We start from the raw sequence: 27084 nt of genomic DNA, 5'->3' as shown, positions 1-27084 counted from the left end.
ATTCCTGGAGGAATGGATGCAGTCAGCTCGAATTTACAATTTATGATGCTCTTAGCATTCAGGTCTTTCTCTAAGCTTCACCCTGTGTTTCCTGCTTTGGGCAGAACCAAAACTTGTCAAGGGCATAGAGGACACCTTCCCTATTTCCTAGAAGGTTCTGGAGGCCATAGGGCAGGGCCCTGTGGCCTTTCTCATTTCTTCTGAGAGCCTGACCTGCCTGTCTGCTTAACTTGAAGGGATCCAGCGCTTAGGTGAGCCTCTGGAAACAGTGACCAAATCCACATTTGCTTTGAAGTAAGTTCTTTATTAAGCATGTGCTACAATAAGGAAAGGCTGAGATTCCACTATAGGTCTAAGAATCTGGCTCATTAAAGCTCAGGAAAGAAATTCTATCCAGAGAAAGGTCTGCTGCCACTAGTGAGGGGCTCACAGCTGCAGGCAGGGTTTTAGGTTCCGGCACCTGCTGGCCTGACATTTTATCCCACCACCACGTCTGTTTCTGGGAAAACCCTCTCCTATCATTCTCACCCACACCTCCACCTGCCCCGCGCCGTGCCCCTGGGCCAGAGTAAAGAGCGCTCGGTGCTCTGGGTGCCCTGGTTTCCTCCTTCCTCACTTGGGCTGCAGAGCCCGGGGGCCTCTGTCTGCTCTGTGTTCTCCTGCTTCACATCTCAGCGCTCAGAAGCTGGACACCAGAGGCACGGGTGCTTCTCCCCAGTATGAAGGCTGCCACGGCCAGGACCACGACCACGAAGGTCCCAATGGAGATGGCGGCACAGTGGTCGCTCCCCTGGGCGGTGGCCTACTCCTCCAGGGGGGACACAGGAAGGTCTGGGAAGGAGAGGAGAGCTGGGATCAGGATAAGCCCAGGAGGGAAGGGGAGGGAGACAAGTCAGGGTGGGGGTCCCTGGGCAGGGGACTGTTTGTCTGGTGAGGGGAGGCGAAGGGAGACGGGAGCACCTTTCACGAAACAGAAGCTAGACCACAAAGGGCAGCTGATTCTCTCTCTGGGAGAGTCCACAGTGTCTTGTCAGCCAACAAGAGCGGGGAAGGGTTCTGAAGAGGAAGTCAGAGTGGGGCTTTGTATAACTCAGCTGACTCAAGGCCCCGATGGATGGGAGGGGAGTAAGTTGGGGAAATGGGTACAAGAGTCCCAGCAAGAGAGACACAGGCCTTAAGTTACTGCAGCACTGGTGGGAAGAGACGTAGAGATGTCCCCATAGGCCCCTCTGCCCTCACCTGCCCCGTCTTCCTTCTCTCTGCGGCTCCAGCCCCATGGTGGGTACCATGCAGGTGACTTCTGTCTGCACTGTGTCCCCTCCCACTGGAATGGGGCAAGGATTTTGATCTACTTGGTTATATGACTCCTGGCACATAATAGGCCTTCAAAAGCTGCATGGAATGCTGAATATGTGAGGAAAGAACAGAAAAGCAGCCAGGCCAGGGGGAGGAGGGAGGGGGGAAGCTCTGAACACAGGCCTGAGGAGAGTGAGCTGTCAAAGATCCTACGGGGGTGGAGCCTGTGACTGCTGGACGGTTTGTGACAACTCCTGCTGCCCCACACCTGCCCCTGTCACCAAGGCCACCACATTTGTTGACCTGGCCTGGCCTGGACCAGAAATTGTAGGAGACTTTCTGCACACATTTGTGCATCCACACCCACAAGGCAGCACAGCAGGATCTCTGCTCCCCGTTCTAGATGAGGAAAATGAAACGGCTTTTCCAGTGTCAGTCCTGCCTGCCTCCCAAGGCCCTGCCCAGACCCTGATTTCACTGCAACGGGTCTATAGTTTGGTGTCATTATCATCATTAATAATGTTATCATGAAGGTTAATATAAATTATATTAATGTTATTTAATATCATTAATGTTAATAATGTGAATGTCAATAATAGAAACCAGAATCAGCGTACTTTGCACCCAGTGACTTGTAGCAGGTGGGGGCCAAAGCAGTGTAAATGACACTATTTTATGTAATTCTCTCAAAAGTCCTCAGAGGCAAGTATTAACTTGTTTTATGGATGAAGAGTGTGAGGCTGGGAGTTCAGAACGCAGAGGATAAAGGTGTCAGGTGTGTCTGTGTCCCAGGTCTGAACTCTCTCAACCAAACCCTACACATGCCTCCCCTCAGAGACCAGAAGCCCTTGGAAGAAGACGGGAACCAGGTCAAGTTCAACTCCGTACCGCCCAGCATAGCCCAATGTGCCTGGCACACAGGAGGTGCCCAGTTCCAGGTGGAACCTACGCCCACAGACACAACCCCAGTGCCCAAGGCTCACTGGCAGACGGTGGGGTGGGAGGAGGGACACCTACCCAGGATCTTCTTCTCAGCCTGTGGGGCATCCTCCAGTTGGATGGGTCCCAGGACAACGTCCACCTTCTCCTGGTAAGAGCCCACGTCCCTCTTGGACCTCACCACGCAACCTCTGTGGCAGCGGGAAGAGTAGTCATATGCCCTGCACACGACCATCTTACACTGCAGGTACACGGAGGGGAAGCGGTTCAGGAAGTGGAAGGAACTGAATTTGAAGCGGACCATGTGGGGCGATGGCGGATGGTACGACTGGTAGGTTTCATCCTTCACACACCTGGAAGGAGAGGAGAGGAACCGTCAGCTCTGGCCAAGGCGCTGCCTGCAGGAGCGGGACATGCAGGGCGTGGATCTTCACAGCCCGACCCTGAGGCCCACGCCTGCCTGCCTGCCTTCCTACTTTCGCCCCTCCCTCCCTTCCTGCCTTCCTTCCTTCCTGCCTTCCGTTCTTCCTTCGCAGCGCGGTTCGGACACCGCCTGCAGCCCCGCGGGGAGGTCCTGGCAGCCCTAGCACATGGGCAGCATCTCGAGGCAGCACCTCCGCCCAGGGGTCCACGTGGACCAGCAGCCCCCCTCCCTCCACCACAGCGCATGCTCAGTACCCGTGAGCTCAATACCGCCGCTGAGTCAGGGAAGCAGCCCGGCCAGAGAGAGGGCACGAGCAAGGGACATTCCCTTCCCTTTTGTGGTCTCAGGGCCTGGCTGGCAAGTGGCCATCGCCTGCTCTCTGGTGTGTTTGGTGCTCCCGTGTCTCTGGTCCTGCAGCTGCCCGGAGCCCCGGGCGGCGGCGTTTTCCACACGGGCCTGAGTGCCGTCCAGGGCCTGCTGCTCCAGTGCCAGCCACGTCCTCATTCCCTCAGGCACCTCGTCTCCCCGGTGTGCGGGGCAAAGCCACCTAAGAGTGCCCCGGGAGGTGCTGTCCTAGGGGATGGCCGAGGGCGGCCCCCAGCGGCCCCCGCGGAGGAAGCAGCTCGTGCTGACTCACGGGCGCCCCCAGCGGTAGGGCTGCGGGGACGCGGGCAGAGAGAAGAGCAAGGAAACTGGCCCGGGGGTGGGGGCGGAAAAGTCTGCGCTGGGTGGGAGCCCTCACCAGGGCAGCCTGACTCCGCTGAGAAGTGCGACCCGGAGCCCACGCCCTCACTTCCCTGTGCCTCTCAGAGCTCCCTCCTCCCCTGCACCCACGTCCTCTCCAAGCCCAAGTTCCTTCCCCCAGCGGTCACTTAGCAGCAAAGCTGAGAGGGGAAGGACCCAGGGACTCATTGGGACAGTCGTACACGAGGTCAGGTGAACCCGGGACCGCCGGGCAGGAACCGCACTGACGCCGCAGCCATCGGGGTGGCCTGTGGGGGCCGGAGCTTCGGAACCCAGACTGCACTTCACAGCCCCCGCGGAAAGTCTGAAAATAAGGCACCCGAGCCCCGGCGCAGACCAAATCTACAGAAGGTACAGGAGACGCCTGGACGTGGCCGGGAGTGGCTCCGGGTTATTGCCATGGGCGCCCAGGCAGCTGCTCTGCAGCCAGTGCGCCTCCGCTCCAGGGGCAGCTGGGACACGTCTACCCCCACGTGCACCTCCCCCTCCTCTGAGAAGAGTGCATCACGTTATATACATACACACGCCTGAATTTGACCAAAATGAACCTTGAGATCCAGAAAAGGACCAAATCTCTCACGCATCTGCATTAATCTCATTTGACATAAATTCACATGTGACCTTGTTACTCGCTGTAGAAAGAGGATGTGGGTAAGCTTCTGCGACATCTTTGCTGCCAGTGGGGCTGCTGTGAACTGAACCAAATGCCTAAACTGAGCAAGACAAGGATCCACATCTCCTCACCCACCTGACACAAATTCAAACTGTGCCTGGAAAGAGATGCTGTTTCTAGGATCTCCGGGAGATGTGAAATTTAACCTCCCAAGGCTCATTCCCAGCAGAGTCCCTCACCCTGTCAGCACCACTTCTATGGGAAGAAATTGTTACTGAGGTGCCAAGGTCGACGTGTAAGCCAAGAGACGGTGTGCACACCGATGGCCAGACAGGACAGGGCAGGGATGAGCGCTGCATGTGCCAGTGTCCTGGGACCCCTGTATGAGCTCAGAAGAGGCAAATCCCACTTCCCCAGAGTCCTCTCACCCAGGGAAGGAGGACTACGGTGGAGCAGCCCAACCTGGGCACCCCTGGCCCCAGCATGGGCACCACCGCCTCACCTCTGCGTCTCTTGAGCTTGGTTGGAACCATGGACTCTGACAACATCCATTCTCAGAAGATGGAGGTCAGGAGACCACCTGCTGCCTTCAGGCAACATTCGTGCCAGGCCTGCTCTTTGCCTGGGGCCCCATCTGCTCCTTCTCATTTAATCCTCCTACAGGCTGTGACATGGGCTTCACTAGGCTCATTTGATGGCTGAAGAAAGTGGCTCAGAGAGGTGCGACCCTCTGCCCAGAGTGACACAGCTAGTATGTAGCAGAGCTGGCATCTTAACCTCAATCTGCTTCAGAATCAATGTTTTTCCCACGACATGCATGTCTTTCTAATAGTGAGTCTTGCCTTAATATTCAGTTACCTGGTCCAGTTTCACTTTATAGCTAAACTGCTTGGTGACCACTGATAAGTCGCTGAATTCTTCAGACACCCAGAGATGATAACCTAACTGATTAAGCTTGAGCTATTGGGAGCAAATCTGCATTTCTTGAGGTCTGGGCTAGTGCTGTTTGAGTTATCAGATAAAGGTTGAAGCCTATCCCATGAAGACATGTCCTTACCCGCTCCGGATTAGATCATAAGTCAAAGATGTAAAGTCACCGGGATGTGGTGACGCTACACAGGTGTCCACAAATAAGGCCAAGGAGGTGCTGGAATGGATGATTTCAGCCTGAATGTACAAATTCTGGTTCAAGTCCACATAGTATGGGCTGCTGGTCACAGGATATAAGAATGAAGGGGACGTAAAAAAGGACACGTTCAAGTCAAAATTCCCATACTGCACGTTCTTGACCTTGATGGTGTCATTAGCAATGTACACTGTGTTCACCCAGGTGTTCTGCAGCATCTTGCAGCTGACACGGATGTGGAGGTCCTTCTTCCTCTTGATGACGCCACTTGAAACAGCCGCTCTGAGGAAGTTGGAATAGGTGATGGTGTCGTTGTCCACCTGGGAGAGGCAGGCAGGAGAGCAGTCAGGCAAATGTCCCGACTAAGGGCATCTCATTGCTGGTTTTGCGCAGAATGAGAGGGAAGTGATGGAACAAGATTTCATAACCCTCCTGGAACCACAAGAGATGGTGCATGACTATCGCCATGGTTACCGTTACCCGGGGACAGATACGCTTAACCAGCAAGACTCCCTCCTTCACACATCCCCTTTCCTCTACCACGTGATGGGGACCACAGTGTGAGCCAGGCATTGGCGCCTCTGGGAGCTGCTGCTCAGGGAAAGATGGGCGAGTCTGGATGAGCCCTACCCCTGCTGTACACCTAAGTTGAGCCTGGACTCCACGGCTCAGGGCCCTTCTGGCTGGTTCTGTTTCATTTGCACTGCTGCTGGGGGAAATCAGGGGAGGCGGTCACGTGGGAGAGGCTGGTGGGATCAATTCTCACTGCGCTGTTTGGATGGGTCAGTAGCTATTGCAGCCTGGTGTCCGGAGCCGCTGGAGCCAGAAGCGACAGAGACCCAGTTACAGCTGGGGTGGGTCTCCGACCTCTGGGTAGGAGCCTCCCCAGAGGCTCATATGGACCAATGGGTGAGCCATGGCAACGCTGGAGCACTTCCTGTCACACTTTGCTTTTTCACTCCCCAAACCTCAGGACCATTTCCTATTGTGCCTTTCACCAAGGACAGCTAACTCCTAAGAATGTTGGTCTCTCATGCTGTTTGACAGATCTGCTTGTAAGAGCGACCTTTCCAGAGACAAGAGCCTTGCACCTGGTGGTCTGTGAGCATCTCAAGGAAAGGGTATGTGTAAGCATCTCTCTTTTCTCAGGGCTTGATGTACTGTTTACAGTAGCATCAGTGGCATCAATACATGTCCAGGGAATGGAGGAAGGTCCAGGGGACAAGAGCCCAGCAAAAGTCCTCCAAGGAATGAAGGGTGGAGCCAGAAGCAGCCAGCCCAAATGGCCAAGAGGACACAGGCAAACAGGTGCCCCTGGAAACCCATGGTCATGACCATCTGGCCTCAGGTGAGCCAAGCACAAGAGCGGCATCACCAGGTGGAGACTGGGGGACTCTTCCCTCCCCAACGTTACGATGGTCAGACAAACTTCTGTCAGCCAGGTATGAGTTCCCACCATACCTGGTGCCTTTGCAAGAACAAACACAAAATAACACAGACGGGATGCTCAGATGTCAGAAGCTCTCGGCTGCACATCTAGAACCTGCAGGGTGGTCACCGTTGGTGTCCTCACTCAACTGACTAAACTCATGACAAACCAGAATCCAACATGTCTGATTCACAGGGTAGAATATGAAAGCCAGGTCAACCAGAACGTTTGCATGGCCTGACTCTTCTGTACCCTTCTCTGCCTGTGAGTCTCCCTGACCCACTCAGTTCCTCTGGGAAGGTGATCTCGTGTCTGCGGGGACTGTCGAGAGGGAGCTGGGTGACCCCAGTGGCGACTGCAGACCCTCAGGCCAATCTGGTTAGCTAATGAGTGCCCCTTCGCCTCCCGCTGTTTCTCCTGACCCTGCCAGCTAAGGAACAGCCTCCTCAGGGCGCCAAGCCTGGACCGCAGCAAACGCCCGGTGTGTCTTTGGTGAATGACAAGCCCTCTGAACGTGTGTGTCACACACCTTGCACAGACGCGAGCATTCCAGGGGGCACATTTGCTGCAGTCCTCAACCTGACAGAAGTATCTGCCCTGCATCTGCTCCCTGACTGACAAAATCTTGAAGTGATTACTGAGGTGGCAGCCAAAATTCAGAACTTAGGTTGAAGAATCGAAAATCTATGTACGTAAAATTCAATGCAGCCCCTGTCAGGGTACCGCTCAGTGAGCTCTGAGAGTAACCCACCTCAGCAAGATGCCCAGCGCCGCCACCGGCCCCCACAGTGCCACCGCGCCCCTCGCGGGCCGCCCCTCCCCGCAGGCGGGCTCGCCACCCTCAGACGCTGGTTCTGCATTTCTCAACGTTGTAAATGGGTCGCATGTGGGGAATCGGGCGTGTCTGGCTGCTTTCACTCAGCGTAACATCTTGGAGATTCTCAGACTCTGACGTCAGTCCTGCTGCTTCCTGGCTGAGCAGCCTCGGGCAACCTGCTCGCCCCCTCGAGGCCCAGTCTACCTATTTTTAAAGTGGGGTGATGATGAGAGGAGGGTGCACCGTCTTGGTGGGGCTTTGGGTGGTAGGACACGGGCTAACCTCAGGGTCTGCCACTTGTAGGGTGACAGGATCAAGGGGTTGCCTGGGACACGGGACTCCTCCATGCTGAAAACTGAGAGGTCCCAGGCTAACCAAGACAGTTGATCCCCTAGACGGTGACAGCTCAACACACGGCAGCTGCAGACACCGATTTCCTGTGAAGCTAATGACGCTTGAGCTTCAGGGTCCCCACAGACACGAGTTCCTCCAAGGCTTAGCAATGCACTGGAACAGCTGTGTGTTTATGTAAGATTTCTAAAACTAATGAATGTTTGCATTCTTTCCCTGCAAACACCCACCCCAACCCCAACCTGTGTAAGTGCCAGAACCATCCAAACCTGGAGCTGCCCCGGGAGCTGCTGTGGTCCTTGCCGACCTGATCACAGCCTGCCAGGCACCCTCTCTGCTAAAGGATGCTGGAAAAAGCCCCTGCTGAACTTCCTGCCTCCTCCTTTCTTCTACTTGGATGTGGCTACAAGGACATCGTGGCACCAAGAAACAAATTTATATCTTCATCCCAAATACATGCTAGTTATACCATAAGCATGCCTTCTGGGTCCCCAGAATTCAAAAAGCACAGCACACATCACTGTAAGAAAGCTCGCTCAGCAGGAGCTGGAGGGGAAGCCCCAGGCTCACCTGCTCGACGGTGCCGCAGCCGGAGTAGGGAATCGTGAAGGTCACCTGGCTGCTTGTTATCTGGGGCTGACACTGGCGGTTCCTGTTCCAGTTGGGAATGACAAGGTCGTGGGCAGTGTAGCCCAAGGATTGGAGGTAGTCAATTCTCACACTGGCTCGCATGTGATTTGGCAGGCAAAGCAGCTCTGGGGACCGAGGGTGGACAGTGCAGTCAGTCAGCGCCCTCCAAGCCCATATAAAGGTGCAGAGACCAAGATGGTGGGCAAATGGTCCCCTCAGGACCCGGTTCCCCGCCACCCCGCGTGCCCTGTGACCAAGTCAGTCTCCCTCTCACGACAGCCCTGGGAGGACACAAGGACTTAGGATTCCTCTGATGGAGAAATGGAGGCAGGATGTGAAATGAATGAAATGTTTTGCCAAGTTACCATTTATCCATAAAGTGAAGTAGCACTGGGGGGTGGGTTGTGGGGATGTTGTGAAATCAACATCCTTCGCTATGGACCTAAACATCGGTCCTTTAGCCATGGGGCGGGTCAGAGCTTAAAATCCTGCCTGCAAGAGAGCCAGCACAGCACCTGGCCCGGTCCCCGGCCAGTCTGGTAAATCAATCCATTTAACGGTTCAGACTGTGGCCCTTGGCCTCTGCCAGATGTGGCTGCGTGACCGGCTGCATTCGTCTTAGGGTAGCAGCCAGATGTGCTGGGTCTCAGGAAATGGTCTCAGTGTCTCTCACTCTGGGATGGTCACAAGGTCTCAAGCCATGTGGTCACCTCTGCCTTTGGCGCTGACATCTCAGTAGGTGCTGAAAGCATCATCTTGCCCCTTCTTCCTAGTCTCTGCTGACCACAGAAAGGCCAATAGGCCACCATCGGCCATTTCTGAGCAGCCACAGTGCCAAGACCCCCCGCTCTTGGCCCCTTTCTGTGCTGGATGGAGCCTTGGTGACCTGACAAGGTGTCTCTGGCTTCTTACTTCACAGCCACGGGGGGCTGAGCAGCGGAAGGCTCTCAGAGGAGCCCCATCCCTGACCATCAGGGACTTACTTGTGTTCTCAGGGAAAGCACTGGAGTAGTATTCAGCCTGGAACCCTCTCCTCGTGATGCTGCCATCGCTGACGAAGCGGATGGACATGAAGTTGGACGAGGAGGTGAAGGAGCCCCTTGCACTGTCACAGACCCGGGCGAGGAGCGGGGAGCTGTGGTAGGGGCCGTCAAACACTTCAATGTAATCGTAGTTACAGCCGCCTTCAAGCCTGCAGGGACGGAACACACAGGTTTGGCTTCACTTTTAACCAGGATTTGGTGCAGGGGATCAGATCGCCGTGAGAGCGGTCACACCTTTCTAAGGCAGAAACCCCGACAAAGTTAATCATTGAAAATAAGAGATTTCTTTTTTTCAATTGATCTACAGTTGATGTATAATATTATATGTTACAGGTGTGCAATATAGTGAGTCACAATTTTTAAATGTTATACTTCACTTATAGTTTTTATATAATTGTGGCTATAATCCCCGTATTGTACCATATGTCCTTATAGCATTTTTTATGCATAATAGTTGTGTACCTCTTAATTCCCTGCCACTAAATTGCCCCTTCCCCCTGCCCTCTCCCCACTGGTAACCACTAGTTTGTCAGATGTTCTTAAATCGAGCGGAGATTCATCTTCCCATGGCCTCCAGGCACGGGTCTCAGCCCTGCATTTTGGGGTCACACACATGAGGTCTGTGGCCCCTCCCCTGACAGCTCTCTGTATCATGTGAGAAAGGATCACATCCTGACTTAGACCTTTTCTTTGATCAAAAAGACCCCAGTTGGCCATAGAATAAAATAAACATCCATGAATTCTTACTGATAGAAACAAATAATTGAACAAATAAATATTGGGCAAGTCAAATAACCTCTGAAGATCGTTTCTTATTTACAAAGGTGAAATCTCCCTATCCACGTGCACGGAAGAGAGCTGTTGTGAGGCTCAGATGATACAACGTATGGATATAAATGATACAACACATGGCGGTGGTCACTGTTGTAAGATGCTGGCTAAAGAACCAGTCATGGTCAGCCTTCCTCCATAGGATCTCACCAGCCACAAGTGCAGTCCCCCAAATCCAAAATGAACTGTAAAACTGACACATTGGAATTGACTGTACTTCAATTTAAAAAAATTAATTGTAATCATGACGAGATTAAAATAATACTGTATCTTTTGCAAAACCTCAAATGAATTTCCAGCGCAGAGACTCCCAAGGCCACTGCAACCAGAAATCAAGAGTGAGAACTGTTTTGCTCAGTGATGGCTGTTCGAGAGCAAATGGTGGTCCCCTTTCCCTGGATGTTAGAAAACAGTGGTTCCCCAGTGAGGTCACCCCCTCCTTGAACCAATCATGTATCGATGTGGTACTGATGATGTCTCCTCTGCTTAAAACAGTGGTTCCCACTCTTCGCTGGATGAGGAGCAGATTAACCTAACCTCTCCAGCAGTGATTTCCCCACCTCTGCCTGCCCCCTGGAATTCACCCCCAAAAAAGGGGGGAGTGCAGACAAACGGGTTCAGAAAAACTGGTGTGATTGTTACTAGGATTCTGTGTGTTATTATTACTCCTAACAACAATCCCTTCCCTGGGATGACATTTTCCAGGTATTTTCATATACTTTCTATTGTGACCTTCCCAGTAACCAGTGAGGGGAGGACAGCAGCTATTTGATTCTCCTCTTTTAAGGCTCAGGAAGTTAAGTGATTTCTTGTGATCACATAGCAAGTTAGTGACAGAGCTGCAACTTTAAACCCAGGCCTTTGTCCTGGCCCCACCTCCATGGCTGCCCCTGTGCTCAGTCAGAAATTGAACCCCCCAAAAGTCAGCAGGGTACATATCTCTAGGTACCCCACACACACACTTACTGGACATCTGTGAAGACCAGGGTCACGCGGTAATTGTTTTCAACTTCAATGTCCCACACACACCTGGCGTTGTTCGGATAGTTCTCAGGGTAGAACTGGCTGTGGAAGATCCCTGAGGACTGGGACAGGAAGCCCCCGCAGGAATAATTTGCTGTTGGGACAAAATGGAAAGGCTGATGACCCACAGTACACGTTGCACAGTCACCTGGGGGAAATGTTTCCACGGTTCCCGAGACAGAAACCCGCCAGGAGGTGCCTAGACCCAGACGACCCACTGAGGGTCACATTGTCTTTAAGAAGACAATGCTTCTTAAAGACAATTTGGCCTTGCAGATATGCCCACCGGGAAGTTTTATTTCTTTACCAGGAAATAATTGAAGATAAGGCTGAAGTTTTAGAGACAAGGATATGCATTTCAGGTTTCTAAAAATATAATAGAGATAATATGATATAAAAATATTATGAAATGTAATTACCTAAGTATATAAAATATGATTAGAGAGAATTAGTTCTTCTTTTCTTGTAATTAGTAATTATTTAACGGAATCATGGCATATCATACAATTGAAAACTGTGTAGCCATTAAACTTTATGGTGTAGAAATCATTTCAATGACATAAAAATGCTAACTTTAAGGCCATCCAAAAAGTATTTATTACATAATACCTTCAGGGCACTCCTTCTGGCTGAAAGACATTTTGCAAAAAAAAAATTCACTGCCCTTGGAAGCCTCCCATAAGTGTCACTTCATAAAGAATTTCCCTGAATCCCCTGATCAGGTAAAGTCTATGCCCAGGGGCCTTCTTGACACCCTGAACTTCCCCTGTGAAGCCACTGTCACAACTGTAATTACATCATTAATTCAATATTAAACATTTAATATCTGAGTGAGGAGATGAATCCCTCTTTTTCAACATTCAGTGATTTTACCAGCATTCCTGATGGCGGTTGGACCATACACACAGCAAACACAGTAAAAATACTTAACATGAGCAGAGTTAGTATTTATTAAGTACAGTCTCACTCTGTGAAATTTAGTCCAGCAAATCTATTTCTTTTTCTAAAAACATTGAGGAGGTATGCAAAATTTATTTATAAAAACAGTCTGCATCAGAGGGTCATTTATCTGAAATGATGATAGGAGAAGCCTAGCGATGAGGAAAAGTAGCCACAGCATTTCTTAAGAGCAATAGAAAGCTACTGAACTCTGTCCACATCATGAAGTTAAAATTCCTCGTAAAAGCATGATTATTTGTAAAATTATCCATTTTTTCTTTGTCCTCCTTCTTCTTCCCAAAGCTTTGGAAATACTCCAAGAAATAAAAACCATGAAATCTATTCTTTTAAGAATCACTTACCTCATTCACTTCAAAGAAGAGGAAGGAGATTTCCTTAATTAAAACAAAAGTCCTCTCGGGGACAGGGGAGATGTGAAGGTTGAGCGTGTGCAAGCTCTGTGTTGGCCCTGGGTGGGGGCTGGGGTGTGGGGGAAGCCGGGGGGGGGGTGCAGGTACAAGTGGGCATTGCGGGTGTAGGCACCACTGCACGGACAGCCAAGCATGGGGATGAGAAACCCGTGCCCTACAGCTCAGGAGGGAAAATGTGACACTTACTCTCTGTGGTAGTAGTTGATGGACCCAGGACATCTAGAAAGAAAATGAAGCAATGTTAGGATATTGTTGGATAATTTTTTAATTCCATGGTCGATAGAGAAACTAAATCCTTTTCTTTCTGCAGGACTTCTCAGAGCCTTGACCTTTCCCAGTTACACTGTGGCAGTCCAAATGGGCTGGAGTACACAGCACTTCCCAACATATTTGGCACCAGATATGTTCGCTGTGCCATGAAGATCATTTTGGGGATTGCTCTCAACTTGAGGGAATCCTTTAACAGACAATCATTTGCAAGAGTGCCACTTGGCCATGTCAGTAACATGGTCACAGTGCTCCGCGGGACGACTGCAATAGTTATTGTCATCCAAGATGACCAGGGGAACAAATCCTGTTCCCCCACAAGGTCCCTTAAGGAACAGAGGCAGCAGGTGATGACAGGAGACCAGAAGGGCCCTCCAGGCAGAGCTGAGCGACAGCCAGGGTCCTGGGAGCTCAGCTGGTCACCGAAACAAATTCCAGAGTCCTCCCAGGGACACCCCTCTCCAGGAGGGGCATGCCCTCCTCCTTCTCCTTCTGGGAACTGAGAGGGGGGATTGCAGAGAGGAATCTTGCTGGGTTGCTCTGCAGGGACGCACCTCCGACGGTAGGATCGATTTGTGGACCTGCAAGAAAGAGGACACAAGGTCAGCCTGGGTGCCCAGGATGTGCTGCCGTGAACCCTTCAGGCTCCTGAGAGAGATGCTGAGGGCCCGCCCCTCCCTGGCCGGAGAAGGGCGATCTGGGACTTGTCCAGGAGAGCTGAATATTAAATGTCAACCTCAGATATTACCCTACACACACGCACACACACACGGTTTGGAATCCGTTCTTACAACTTTAGTGTCCATTACACCTTGTCTGCTTCAGGGGCCACTGAGAAAAGTGCTGCTTCAGACCCATGAAATTCTGGACACGCATGGCTATTGCTGATGCCATCAGGGCAACTGTACATCTTTCAGGGAAGCTCAGTGTGGGAGGAGCTCAGGTCAAAGAAGAGCCCTTTCCTGGAGAAAACCACACACTAACACGGAGGTCCAAAGCCTTGGAAGCACGCCTGAGCAGATGACACCAGCATCCTCATAGTGCCCACAGTTGTGGCTGTTCCAGCCCCTATGGGGGCAGCTCCACAAGGAGGTCTCATGCCCTGAGCAGCCCAGGTCATCCAGGACTATCGGCCCTGAGCCCTGACCATACCAGGCACTTCCTGGGGCTGACGTGGCCCAACCACAGCCCAGCTGCCTGCAGACCACGTTGATGTCACTGATGTCCCAGCTGTCGTCACACATGGCGTGCCAGGAGCCTCAGTACAGGACCTCCACCTGGCCCTGATACCTATCACCAGCCTCAGGGCCAAACTAGAATCAGACCTTGGAAGCAGACAGGAAAATTCACTCTCTTCTGTGTCTCCTGAAAGAAGAGGTCTTGAGGTCTCAGTGAGATTCAGAATTCTTCCAGGGAAAGACTTCTGAGTTTCATGTCGTATTTGCCATCAAGAGGACTTGACTGAAGCTTGTTCATCATTTATCCACAAGAAGCTGTTTTATAGAACCCTTGGGTGTGGGCTGAAGTGTGCATGTTTTTGATTAGTGACCCATAACACCAGCAATTCAGTAGCTGAACCCAGACTTGGGATTGAGGTGGGAAGAGGGGAAGCCCACAGCCTGCATCCCCAGGGGCCACTGGGATGGACTGAGCCCCTGCGGGAGCAGACCACCAGAGACAGCTTCCCAGCCCCTCCAAGGTGCCACCTCGCAGTTCACCCCTACTGGATCTAAGGTTGTTCTGAAGGCTCCCTTTACACTGAGCACTTCATCAAGTCATTTTCAAACCCAAAGCTTACCCAGAATCTGAAACAAACCATGGACCTACTGAATATCAGGACAGTGGGGAAGAGTAACTGTCATTGATCCTTAGCCCTGCATCCTTAGAGGTGCCTATTACCTGTAAGTGGGAAAAAAAATAGGGAAGAAAAATAGTAGACGTAGGCCCCCTTAGAGAAACATGATTTGTCAGAGATGCCACTGGACCAGGCATCGTGGTTCCTCAGTCTCACCTGGATCCTACCCTCTCTATTCTGGGAGCTGGGCCAGGGCCCTGGGCATGGTCTGGTCCCTCTGGCCCCCAGGCTTCATTTCTGAGGGCCCTGTTCTCCAGAGAATATATACACGTGGCCGACCAGCACATGAAAAGATACCCAGCAACATTAGTCAGTAGAGAAATGCAAAATCAAAAGCACAATGAGATATCACCTCACACCCACAAGGATGAAGATGATGAAAAAAGGCACAGAATAACAAGTGTTGGTGAGGATGTGGGCAACCTGAACCTTCACACGTTGGGGGGTGGGGGGCACATTAAATGGAGGAGCTGTGGGGGTAAGCAGTTTCATTTTCCCACAATAAATTGAAGAAAGAATTATCATATGACCCAAGAATTCCAGCCTAGGTATGCGCCCAAAAGAATTGGAAACAACTGTTGAAACAAAACGATTGTACATGAATGTTCCTAGGAGGACTAGTCGCAGTTACTGAAGCGGGGGAAACACTCAGATGTCCTTCAACAGATGAACAGATAAGCAAAATGTGGTCCATCCATACAAAACAGTATTCTTCAGACGTAAAGAAGGAAATCCTGATTCACTCACAGGAAATAACCAGAATAGGGAAATTGATAGACACAGAAATCAGATTCGTGATGGCTGTGGGGAGCGGACGGGGTGTGATGGACAATTCTGCAACTACTCGGTGGCACTGCTTGTAAAATTGTGGGAGTCTACTGAAAACAACTGCCTGTGCACGTTTGTATGGTAAACTCCAGCCTTGGGAAAGCCCAGAAAATGAAAGAGCAGAAGAGCAGGAAACGTTTGGCCCCTTTCCCTAGTCCTGCCTCATTGAGACCAGAATCCCTGCTCACGGCAGTGTCATAGTAAGAATGAGCCGCAACTCCAACTGTCCCCAAGGAAGACACGGCACCAGGCTGAGAGGGCAGATGGAGACACCTCAGTGTCAGTTCCAATGTTATCCCAGGCCAGAGGCCAGCTCCAGATTGAGCACAGACGTGGGCTGAAAACCTAGCAGAGGCAGGTCTCCGGAAAGCCACTGGGTCCCGGCAGACCAGCATCTGTTTTCTCCATGGCAAGGTGATAAGCTGTGTGTCTCGATGACTGAGTTGCCCCAAAACCCATAATCAGTCTCCGGGCTATTATTGGTCCACTGAGGCAGCAAGACTGAGGAGTCCTGCTCCAGGCCCAGATTCCATGTGTGATCTGTCAGAACCGACCACAGGTGATGACAAGGCTGTGCTGGGCGAGCCATGTAGGGGCCCCTGCCTTGCACACAGCAGACCAGGTGCCCATGTGCATCTCTGTGCTCTGGAGGGGGCTGCAGTCCAGACTCAGGAACCAACTCCTGGGCCATCTGCAGTCCTAGCCTATGACCTCCATTCAGAGAACCCCTATAGAACTTTTCTCCTTTGCCTCTGGCTGGTACTGTCACAGTGGAGAATGAAGGCTTAATTGTCACTGAGTAATGAGCATGGGCAATAGGACCTTCATAGAGACAGGACACCAAGCTCCACCTTGGAGGTCCTTGGAGATGCCTCTGCAGGTTGACTCCTCCTCAATCTCAGAGTCAAGGTCCATGGAAGAGACACCCGGTCAGGCCTTGTTCAGAGGCCGCCAGCCTTGAGAGCTGTGCACCCCCATCCTTACACCTTCTGCACATCTTCAGGATCAGAGATGATATTGTGAGTCACGTAGGGTGATGAGCCCACAGAGATCCCAGGAGACAAACATGTCCTTCTGCTGCCTGGGCGTCCCCTTCCCAGCACCCCCTGTCCCCCTCCTTCCTCTGACCACTGTCCCCGCTCCTTTGCTGATTTTTCTCCTCTCTCGGGACCTTCCCTACCACTGCTCTCCCAAGCACTGTCTTTGCCCTCTTCTCTTCCCCACCTGCAGGACCTTGTGTGCTCCGAGAGCTTCCCAGAAAGAGGACCCCCGAGTCCACCTCTCCAGTCCTGATCAGCCCTTCCCACCCCAGCCCTAGGCTCTAGACACACACTTTCAATGGCCTCCTGGATCCCACCCCCTCATCCCACAGGGAACCCAGTCTCTTCCCTCCATTTGGATCCACAGTGTCACCATGCTCCGTCCCTGTGTAGGAAATCTGGGTGTAACATTTGAGTCTTCCTTCTCCTCACCTCTTACACCCAGCTTGTCACCGAGGCTGTCATTCCGTTTTAGTCCCCGGCCATCTTGCTAGGTTAGCTCTTCCCGCTCTTGAACCTGCCTGCCCCAGAGGCCTGCCCTTCCTTTCTCTAACCCGTCCGCAGTCACTGACTCAACCAGCATTCATGAAGTGCCTACTCTGTGCCAGTTTCTGGACTGAGAAGATTCATCTGTCACCCCCAGACCATCCCAAGTTGTATCTTTACAAAGTACAGACATGGTCAAGTCACCTTCCAGTTCAAAATGCCTCAGCGTGCTCTCCACTCCACCAGGGTCAAGTCCAAGATGCCATCTGACCAAGAATGGGCCTCAACCTATCTTTCGAGCCTCCTGGGAGGGGCTTAGAGAGCCCAATTGCCACCACTAGGAAGACCCGAGACTGAGGGGTCAGTGGGCACCATGTTCCTGCCTGACGTGGTCCTGCTGAATCACCTACACTGATTACACAGGAAAACGGGCAGGTTTTGAGGGATCCAGCCCGGCATCCTGGCGTCGATAAGGATTTCTTGAGGCTCAGGTGTGTGCAGTGAGAGCGCTAGACTTGCTTCTAAAATGCCTGTATCCCCACACCTCAAAAGCACCCCCTCCCCGTGACAGCTCTTCTCCTCCCTCCCACACAACCGAGGGCACTGATTTTTAAAGCTGGATCGTGGCAGATGATTGTGAACATTTTCTGACCTGGGGTCTTTATATGTGTCATCTAATGAATCCTCAAAACAACCCCGTGGGGAAACTGCAGCTCAGATCAAGCGACTAGTAAGTGATTGGGCTGGATCTGCCCTCAGACAGTTGCTCTAAACCACTTCACTATTCTGCCGCTCGGTGTACATGTTGTTAACACTTGTATTATTTGGTGCAAATCACGGTCCTCACTTTCGCACAGGCAGGTGCACTTGTGCACACACAGGACTGCAGTAAATGAGGAATTAGTGAGCAGAAGGAGCTATCATTTAAAGCTTTGACTGACCAGGGATATTCGTTATTTCCCCAAGACCTGTTAAAAGATCTAGAAAAGAAGAGAAATGAGATTATATCCAGAAAGGCTCAGTTAGGTGCTGCTGTCCCCAGCTTCCCCTGCCGCCCTGCGGCCTGGGACCCCTGCTGGACACCCAGTGAGGGGAGCCTGGGGACAGACATCCTAGGACAGTAGTGTGGCCAGACAGAGACTTTGCCTGGCAACTCGGGCCTGTCTTATGGTCAATAAGGAACCTTGCGAGGAAGCGGCTAAGGGTCCAAGTGAGCCACATCGGAGGAGGCCCTTCCTGTCCTACATCTAAAACCCAGCAGGACTCTCTGCAGCAGCCCCTCCTGAGTCCTTGGGGGTGGCCTTGGGCCCCAGAGTTTAGGTGGAGTTACCAGAGCTGGCAGTCTGTGTCTCCCAAACAGCGGGTCCTGTGGTGTCTTCTATTGTTGGTATCACTGAAAATACAAAGAAAATGACAAAAATGAGGGCTTTTCTGAAAACAAACATTAAATCCAGACCCCCCATTAGCTAATTCGAGCAGGGAAGGGGGATGCATTACTCTTTGCTTTGAAGCGTAGCTGGACCGATCACTCACTAATTGATTCACTCAGGGAATCAGCCTCTGACCGCACATGAGGCCCTGAGCTAAAGTTCGGGGAGAAAGGAGGGATCCGTCATGGAGGGTAAGGCTCAGGCATCTGGAGCTCAGAGCCACCTGGCAGCCAGACTTGCTAACCAGTAGTTCTTGGTCTTGGCCAACGAGGAACACAGTGGAGGGGAACGGGAATCTCAGAGGAAGCGATTCATGGGCTTGGGAGAAGGGCAGGAGGAATCCAGAGAGGAGAGGATATTTCAGCAGGACCCAGGAGAAGGCATGGACACATGTCAAGAAAAAATGGGGTGAAGTCGAGTTGCTGGATGAAACACGGGAGGCCCAGATAAATCTGAATTTCAGATGAACGAAGAATACTTCTTATATCAGTATGTCCCCAATACCACATGAGATATATTTATACTTGAGAAAAAATTTTACCTGAAATTGGAATTTGACTGGGTGTATTGTATTTTTATTTGCGGTATCTGGCTGCTCTAAAGGAAAGGCATCCCATGGGTGGCAGTAGACAACAAGTTCTCCTCACTGACCTGCGTGTAGCCCCCAGCCAGAGCAATGGGGCTCTCTATCTTTCTGTAGACCTACTGAGCGCTAGGCTAGTGGGCTAACTCCCAGTACACGTGGCAACGCTCACGCCAGCCACGGTGTATTAGAGTCCGTTGTGAGTCCTGAACCTGCTTCTGCCAGTTGTACTTGGCATTAAATTAAAATAAATATTAAGTAAATTGATCAAATATAGATACAAAAAGAAGTATATCTTTCAATAACAATAATGCTGAAAGCTTTGGAAATAAAATCAATTTGCTAAAAAGTAATCAAGTGGGTCAGACAGCAAGAAGTAGAAGGATCTGTAAACAACAGAGCGTCTGCCCTCATCCTGCTTTGCAAATGTCTCTCATTTCATGCTCTACTTCAGAGGGACTAAATTAGAAATTATAGATACGCCAAGTGGGCGTAGTTTATGCAAGAAAGACGCTACAGAACTGCAGACGATCCCTGCGGAGAGAGACTCACAGCAAGAAATCGGCGAATCAAAGTGCATTTATATGTTTTAAGTTAAAAACAATGAAACATTTAAAACGTGTGTGTATCATATTTTATGATTTCCCGATTTTGAGCAACATTTTTGAAGAACCAACCACCAGTCCAAGTCACAAGAAAGAGCTCTTTTAGAACAATGGCTCTTCAAATGTTTCCAAGAACCAGTAACACAGGCCAGCACCTGGGAATTTAAAAACAATGCAAATTCTTAGCACCCCCCAAGCCCCCCCCCCAACTTGAGAATCAGGAACCATGGAGGGGTGCCCAACAATATGTGTTTTTAACAAGCACTCCAGATGATGAATCTTTTCACAATACACATATCAAATCACCACAAGGTACACTTTAAATATCTTATAAATGTATTGGTCAATCATACCTCAATAAAGCTGAAGTTTAAAAAAAAGAAAGAAAACCTGAAAAAACTTCAATCTCCAAACATCATGAATGCATGTTAAAATGTTCAGAATATAAACTAGAGAAAACATGTATATTAAATGATATCCCTTACATATATAATTTGAAAAGAAATACATATTTTAACAAAGGTGATCTCGGGTGATAGGATTATAGGTGTTTTTTACCGTTTCTCTGTGTTTTTCTCTAGTTCCTACATTTTCTAGACCAACTATACATTAAAAGCTGTGGTTTGAGGCTGAAGGTGGGAGATGAGGTTCTATAGGAGGCAGATCCTTTTAGGTTGGGAAGAAGTAGACTAAAGGAAAAGAACAAGGATGAAAAAGATAAAGAAAGTAAAGAAACAGTGAAGCTCAGGATAGAGAAAGCAAAGAGGGAGGAGGAGGCGAGAAAGAGAAGGGGAGACGGGAGGAGGGGGAGGGGACCATGTCTTTTATCAATTAGGGACATTCTGGGCATCGAGCTAAGTATTCTTCCTGCAGTATCTCATTTTATCTTCACAATATCCTTTATGGTAGAATTAGTATGCACATCTGTTTCATAGAAGAGAAATTCAAGGTTTAGGGAAGTAAAACAACTTGCCAAAGGTCACACAGCAATGACTCAGTGAAACTGACACCGGAAGTCAAGTGCACTGACCCCCCGCCAAGTGCACTCACAGCTCCCCTCCACTGCCTCCCGAGATTCAAGTGAAACAATGAGATTCCATGTCAACTTGTCAGAAAGCTAAATGTTCTGAAATAATAATTCTCAGTAGTGGAGAGGATGTGGTGAGTATTGCTCCTGATACAGTTTGCTCCCCATAAACGAGATGTAAGGGAATAGAAACACTTGTCAGGACCCGGCACAGGGCACAGCGGGGATGGTTCTCGGCACACACACCCTCTCTCCTGCTCTTCTGTTAGGGTCACCGGGAGCCTCCATTAGGCTCTCGGCAGTGCACGGGGTTGTGCCGGATACTAAGCAAGCAAGACGGGCTCCCTGCCCTCCAGGGACTCCCAGCATAGCAGAATCCCTAGAAAAATCTTCAGACAACTCAGTGCAAGAGTTAAGGTGCTGTGGGAGAACATGAGAAGCAACCATAGGATGACACACTGTGTGTATGCGTGTGTGTGTGTATGCGTGTGTGTGTGCATGTGTGTGTGTGTGTGTGTGTGCATATTTGTGCGTGTGTGCCTGGGTGTGTGCATATGTCTGTGTGTGTTGAGAGCACATGTCAGGGACAGGTTCCTGGACTGGCCTGTGTCCATGGTATTTAAAAACAACAGCTAAATTTATCCAGGTGAGGGGGTGGGGGCGGGGAGAATAAGACTGCATTCCAGGTAGAGGGAACAGCATGAGCGCAGGCACCACGGCAAGAGGCAGGGTTACTGGAGTGCACGGCATGGGAAGGACAGGTTGCTTTGTACTACGAGACATCCTGCTGCAAGCTATCCTGGAAAACAGGACAAAAAAAATCACAGGGTGGAAATCAGCATGAGACATGTGGGAAGTGACACCCAGGTGAGTGTTGTCAGCAGGGGGGGAGAGACACAGGGCTGGAGAAGACGGCTGGGTGGGGCCACGAGGTCCTGGGTGCCAGGCTGGGTGCTGGGACTCAGTCCCGGGCACCACCTTGGACTTTCTCCTCATTCTTAACATTCCACACCTAGACAAGACTGAGTCACGTAACACCCAGCGGGCAGTTTGTGCAATAAAGACAGGTTGAAGAAAAGATCGCTACTGGGGAGTGATTAGACATCTGTGTGGCCTATTTAGGTGACAAGAGAAGTGCTTCCCCCAGTCCAAATGTCACCCACATTAAAGACATTTCACAATGCCTGAAAGTCCCCCTCTTGGATCTCCTCTTCCTTTTCAAGGCGTTAATCACCGTCAGACCCCCAGTAAACATGGTAAGGGGAAGTACAAGCTTTAACAATTTGCTAGGAATTCATTTGTAAGCAGTTATTACTTTCTCATTTTGCAAAACATTAACTTTGAAGAAATGAGACCAAGGGAAGTTAAGTTAAAAAAATATTTTAGAATAACTTTATAGGGTTAGAGAGAAGCGCAGAGAATACAGAGCACTCCCACAGCCCCTGCGCAGGCTCCCCTAACGGGAACATCTCACCTGTTCGGAGCATTTGCCACGACCACCCAACCAACCCTGGAACCTTCCTATTCACTGAAGTCCAGGCTTTATTTGGATTTCACCAGCCTTTTCTTTTTCTGTTCTAGGGTGCAACCCAAGAGTCCACCTTGCATCTGGGAAGCTGTTAGGATTGCCTGGAAGAGTCACGGTGGGCGACCCTGAGGCGCCCTCCCTGGGCCAGGCCCTGCAACGGGGCCCTGGTGTCTACGACAACCCGAAAAGTGGGAACACAAGCCCGTTTTACCAACGAATAAACTGAGGCTTGCAGAGGCCCCATAGCTGGTAAATGGCAGAGGAAACACGTGGCTAGGAGCCGCAGGAGCTGCAGGTTTGTCCGGCCCACAACAAACCTGAGCTCCCTGACTTCTTCTCAAGAATCTGTGCAGAGACCAGAACTGAGAGGAGTGTCTGAGGCCTCGGCTCTCCAGGCACAAAGCTCCCCCGCAGGGCGCCAGCGCTGAGTGACGTTCACCTGCTCCGCTCTATGCAAAGGACAGCGGGGGCTCACAGGCCGAGGCGGCCACCCGGGTGCCAGCTGACCTCCTCCAGGTTCGACTCCGGGCCCAGCCACTCACCAGCTGCTGACCTTGGACAAGCCACGGAACCTGTCCCAGCCTCCGCTTCCTCCTCTGCAGTGTGGAAATGATGCTACCGAACTTGGGGGCTGTGAGCAGGTTTAGACCAGCGAGGAGAGGCTCCCGGTCCCGCACAGCGCCCGGCGCAGAGCAAACACTCCGCAGCGAGTTCGTCCCCACGTCCGAACTGCAAACACGGGCACGCGCGTGTGTGCGTGTGTCTGCGCGCTCGCGTGCGCGTGACAGCGTGTAAAACCACTTTCCCTCAAGACAAGAGCGCGGCTGCCTTCAGCCCCTTTGTGGATAGGACGGGGCAGTGCGCTGCCTGTCCTTTAAGGGATGACAGGCCCTCTCCAGAGCCGGTGCAAATCCAGGGCTTAACTCTGTACCGATAAAAGCTGGAGCCAAGAACACTGCCTCCATTTTCAGATATTCTGATGGAGACACGCTCTCCAGCCCCTGACTGTCCAGAGTCAAGACCCCCGAGGTCCTCTCGACAAGAAGGGAAGGTGGGTGTCCCTGGCAGCTGGCCCGCTGGCAGCCCCGTGCGGGGCACACACGTCACAGAGTGCAGGTTTACTCCCCCGTCACCAGGGCCATGAGGGCTTGGTTCTGGGGTGCTGCGTCCCTGAAAGCAATTTCCCAAATCATCCTTTATCCTCAGAGCTTCCCCTGGGAAGCGTGGGGGAACGAGAGTTCTGGAAGTTATCTGAAAATTAGGATACTTTTGCCCTGACTCCTGAAATTCAGAAATGTAGCAAAAGGTGACACCAAAGGGGAAAAAGGTGGGTGGGAAGAAGAAGGAAGAAATGCATGAAGGATGGTGGTGGGGGGAGAAGGGGAAGTAGAAGACAGATAATAGACACCAGAGAGATCAGAGAGAGAAGAGGAGAGACAGAGAGAGACAGAGACAGAGAAACAGAGGGAGAGATAATAGACAGACTGGCTAAGCGTCCTGTTCACTTAGCATCTCAGTAAAATGTCACTGACATTCAACGGTCTCACTGACTTGCCCAGGGCTCTTTCGTGCACATTTTATAACTTGACGCACTAAGAACACAAAGATATGCTTGAGTAACTAAGCTTCAAGTCATTGATCTAAAGCAGCGTCAGACATAAACTTGGAATCTTAGTGATCTTATGTGTGCTCAGCTACCTGATCTGATTCTGCTCAGTAAATATGGGTTAACGAGCCAGACACACCTGCAGAGGGAAATCCCATTATGAGCACTTACAGGGCAATCTTTTCTGCCCATTTTCACAAGTACACAAACTGTGTGCTTAACCAGCTATGACAAAGGTTTAGGGCCTCTTAACTGTACACCCTTTTCCTTAATTTCAGGAATTTTTCTAAGACCAATCAATCATTTCCTTAGCTGAGCAACTCACTGAAAACACTGACATAATGACTGACTTTTTCTAACCAGAATCTTGCATTTACCAGCTAGAAACAAAACAAAACATACTTGCAATTACAATTATCAGCAAAGAATTGTCTCCCCCTTGATACAAAACTCCCCTTGAGATGGAAAGTCTAGCACCAAGGAACAAGTAGATATAATTTGCCATGATTTGAATTTGCCACAGTGAAATGAACAAATATAACAATTAGATAGAATACCTGTGGATAGAACTTGACCCAGTAAAAGGCATAATTCAAGGATGACTGTGGAGATCCCCATTTTGCTGGGCTCTTCTCACTGAGGGAAAATGCCTTGACATTTATAGGTTCGTAGCCAAAAGGAGGCGTGTCCTCTGGGCGTATATGTCTATTGGTGCCATAAATCAATATAAAGGAAGTGAGGGACTTTTCTCACAATCGATGGTGACCTGTGGCAACATCTTAGGTGTTCTAGATGGACTGTCGCATGAACAGTCTGGCTCCCCCCCAACTGCAAAAGCACTGACATTAGCGATACACTTTCCAACTTCCTTCTAGGTGAACCTCTAAGACTCTGAAGAGCCCCCTGAACATAGGCTTGATTTTCATCTTGGAGAATCTGAATGAAGCTGTGGGACGTCTGCTCCAAGTTTCAGGGTACAGCAGGATGTGGGCTGCTGAGCAAACAGAGGACAGGGTGCCAAGGGGAAAAGCACGTCTTCAGGATGATTTGTCCTGGCAGGGCGTCCTCCTGTTGGCCCCTGGCCTTGGAGAAAGGAGGACGGCATCGGTGCAGCCGTGGCTGCAGAGTAGCGGACGTGCGGGGGGTCCACGGATTCCACGGGCTTCCACCTGCTTTGACCCCATCGTCTGGCTCCCGCACTCATTCCATAGCCCGGGAGCTGAGAAACAAGTGGCCTCAAGAACAGCCACCTCACAGGCTCTGACTTCTTGCCCTTGGCGTTCACATGGTCTGACCCCCTGGAGCTCAGCAAACCCACAAAACCTGCCCCCCATCCTCCTCCAACCTCTCCCACAAGCTCCCTTCTTGGGTTTGTTATGCAGGTACCCCTTTGAGACCCTCCAATCTTTTTTTTTTTTTGAAAGACATTTTTAATATTGTACTGTAACATAAACCATATGTGGTGACTTTTTTCCCTTCTAATTTTTTTTTTTTTTTTGCGTTTTTTTGAGACCCAGTCTTATTCACCAGACTCTGGTAAAAGTCCTACAATCTATCAAGAAGGTTTCCTGTTGTTTATTTTTTATCAAAACTTTCTTGGTGGTCAGTAACTCTTGGTTAGAAGCACAGGGCTTTGCAGGACTTGCCTGTTATCCTGGCCTGAGTGAGCCCCTAAGGCTGAGAGAAGACACCTTGATTTCCTCGCCTCGAGCTGTTAACCCCTAGGCTCCTGCTGCTTCATTCTGGAAGAAAACCAGGAACACAGGCCTTATATCAGCCACAAGGAGGATTCAGCGCGGAACACCTGCATTTGGCTTCATCCAGATGAAAGTTACTTTCGACCTTGGATTTCTTCGTTAATCCCACAGCTCTTCCTGTTGTTCCCAAGTTCCTCTTCTCCCCTTGATGAGAATAAGCAGACTTCCAAGCACACAGCCTCGCTATTTTTCGTTCTCCTTCTGTCAGTCCAGCAGTTGATGATGCAGGTGACTAGGCACCCGCCCGGGATGCTAGAGGCCAGACAGCACGTTGGATTCCTCTTACAGGGGTGATGATTGTTTGGATCCTGAAGTGCTGGGCTGAGAATGATTGTGATGCTGGCCTTGGGATCATCCAAAAAAGTATATATATATATATATATATATATATTGTGATTGGTTAGTAATGCCTGCCCTGAGCACAGCCGAGAAAAATAGAGGCCAGAGTACAAAATATCGACGGTGGAGGAGCAGGCAAAGGGCGTCCCTGCCCCACAGAAGCACGCGGTCTGGTCTTGGGGACAGACCTGCCTGGTGACAGTTACAAGGAGTGAGCACTGGCGCACGTTGCTACGGGAACATACACGGGGGAAATGTAAGTCAGACGGCAGAGGCAGTTTCCCACAGGTGAGACTTGACATGTAAACAGGAGTCATCGGGCGCCCAGAGTGGGAGGACCACATGAGGAAGAGCAGCGGCCCCCAGGAGGAGGGAGGTGGGGCGGGGGTGACCAGGCAGGAGACGGCGGAGGAAGCCCAATCGATGGCTCGGCTCAGACCAGGAAGAACAGCACCACTTCCTCATTGTTGTCATTTTGGGGACTCTGTCCTTCCCCCTGTGGTTAGCGGTGAAGAGCCTAACACAGAAATGTTTGTGAGCTTCTGGATCAGATGTTACCAGGAAGGAGGAAGTGGGGGGACCTGCCTGTCATTTCAACAGGAGAGGTCCCAGGTGGGAAAGTGGGTGATGTCAGTGGAGCAGGAAGAACACAAGGGGACCACAGGCCACCTGCCACCACTGTGTGGGTCCTTCAGCACCAACACCCCCACCCGGTCCCAAGGCCCTTGTGTCCCTGGCCCTTTATGAGACCCTGTTCAGGGTGGGCTCTGTCCTGTGCAGAGGGTGGGGGACCCACCCCTCTAACAGCATCTGCTCCCCCTCAGAGGGTGCACTTCCCCACCCACTGGCTAGAAGCACCTGTGTGAACAGCATGTCTGGGTGCAAGACCAGAGCTACAGACCCCCAATTCCTAAAAAAACTGCCATTAAGAACAACAGGAAGAAAGGGAAGCCCTCAGCACTGTGCCCTCTCCTCCTCCAGAGCAGCCAAGGGCAGACTTGGGAATTCCCTGATGGAGGCCAGCCCCTCCCTTTAAGGGACCAACCTGGAGACTGAGCCAGGCTCCTGGGGAGCCTGGGGTTCTACTGCATACTGAC

At 51.0% G+C, this 27084-nt stretch overlaps 1 protein-coding gene across 1 annotated transcript; it reads right to left on the bottom strand.

Annotated features, from left to right (window-relative positions):
- Positions 1-283: 283 nt before the first annotated feature.
- LOC123617720 (scavenger receptor cysteine-rich domain-containing protein DMBT1-like) lies at positions 284-24578 on the bottom strand. The gene is made up of 10 exons (XM_074373499.1): positions 24449-24578; positions 18443-18505; positions 13458-13484; positions 12823-12855; positions 11210-11360; positions 9353-9561; positions 8310-8494; positions 5074-5462; positions 2314-2588; positions 284-831 (listed from the first exon to the last, which is right to left on the bottom strand). Exons 1-10 carry the CDS (start codon positions 24507-24509, stop codon positions 803-805), a joined length of 1422 nt encoding a protein of 473 aa, XP_074229600.1. The 5' UTR covers positions 24510-24578; the 3' UTR covers positions 284-802.
- Between the last annotated feature and the right edge of the window lie 2506 nt (positions 24579-27084).

The sequence above is a fragment of the Camelus bactrianus genome, chromosome 11, assembly GCF_048773025.1.
Source record: "Camelus bactrianus isolate YW-2024 breed Bactrian camel chromosome 11, ASM4877302v1, whole genome shotgun sequence".
NCBI classification, from domain to species: domain Eukaryota; kingdom Metazoa; phylum Chordata; class Mammalia; order Artiodactyla; family Camelidae; genus Camelus; species Camelus bactrianus.
Note: the sequence above shows the minus strand (reverse complement) of the source record. Positions and strands in the feature narration are given on the sequence as shown.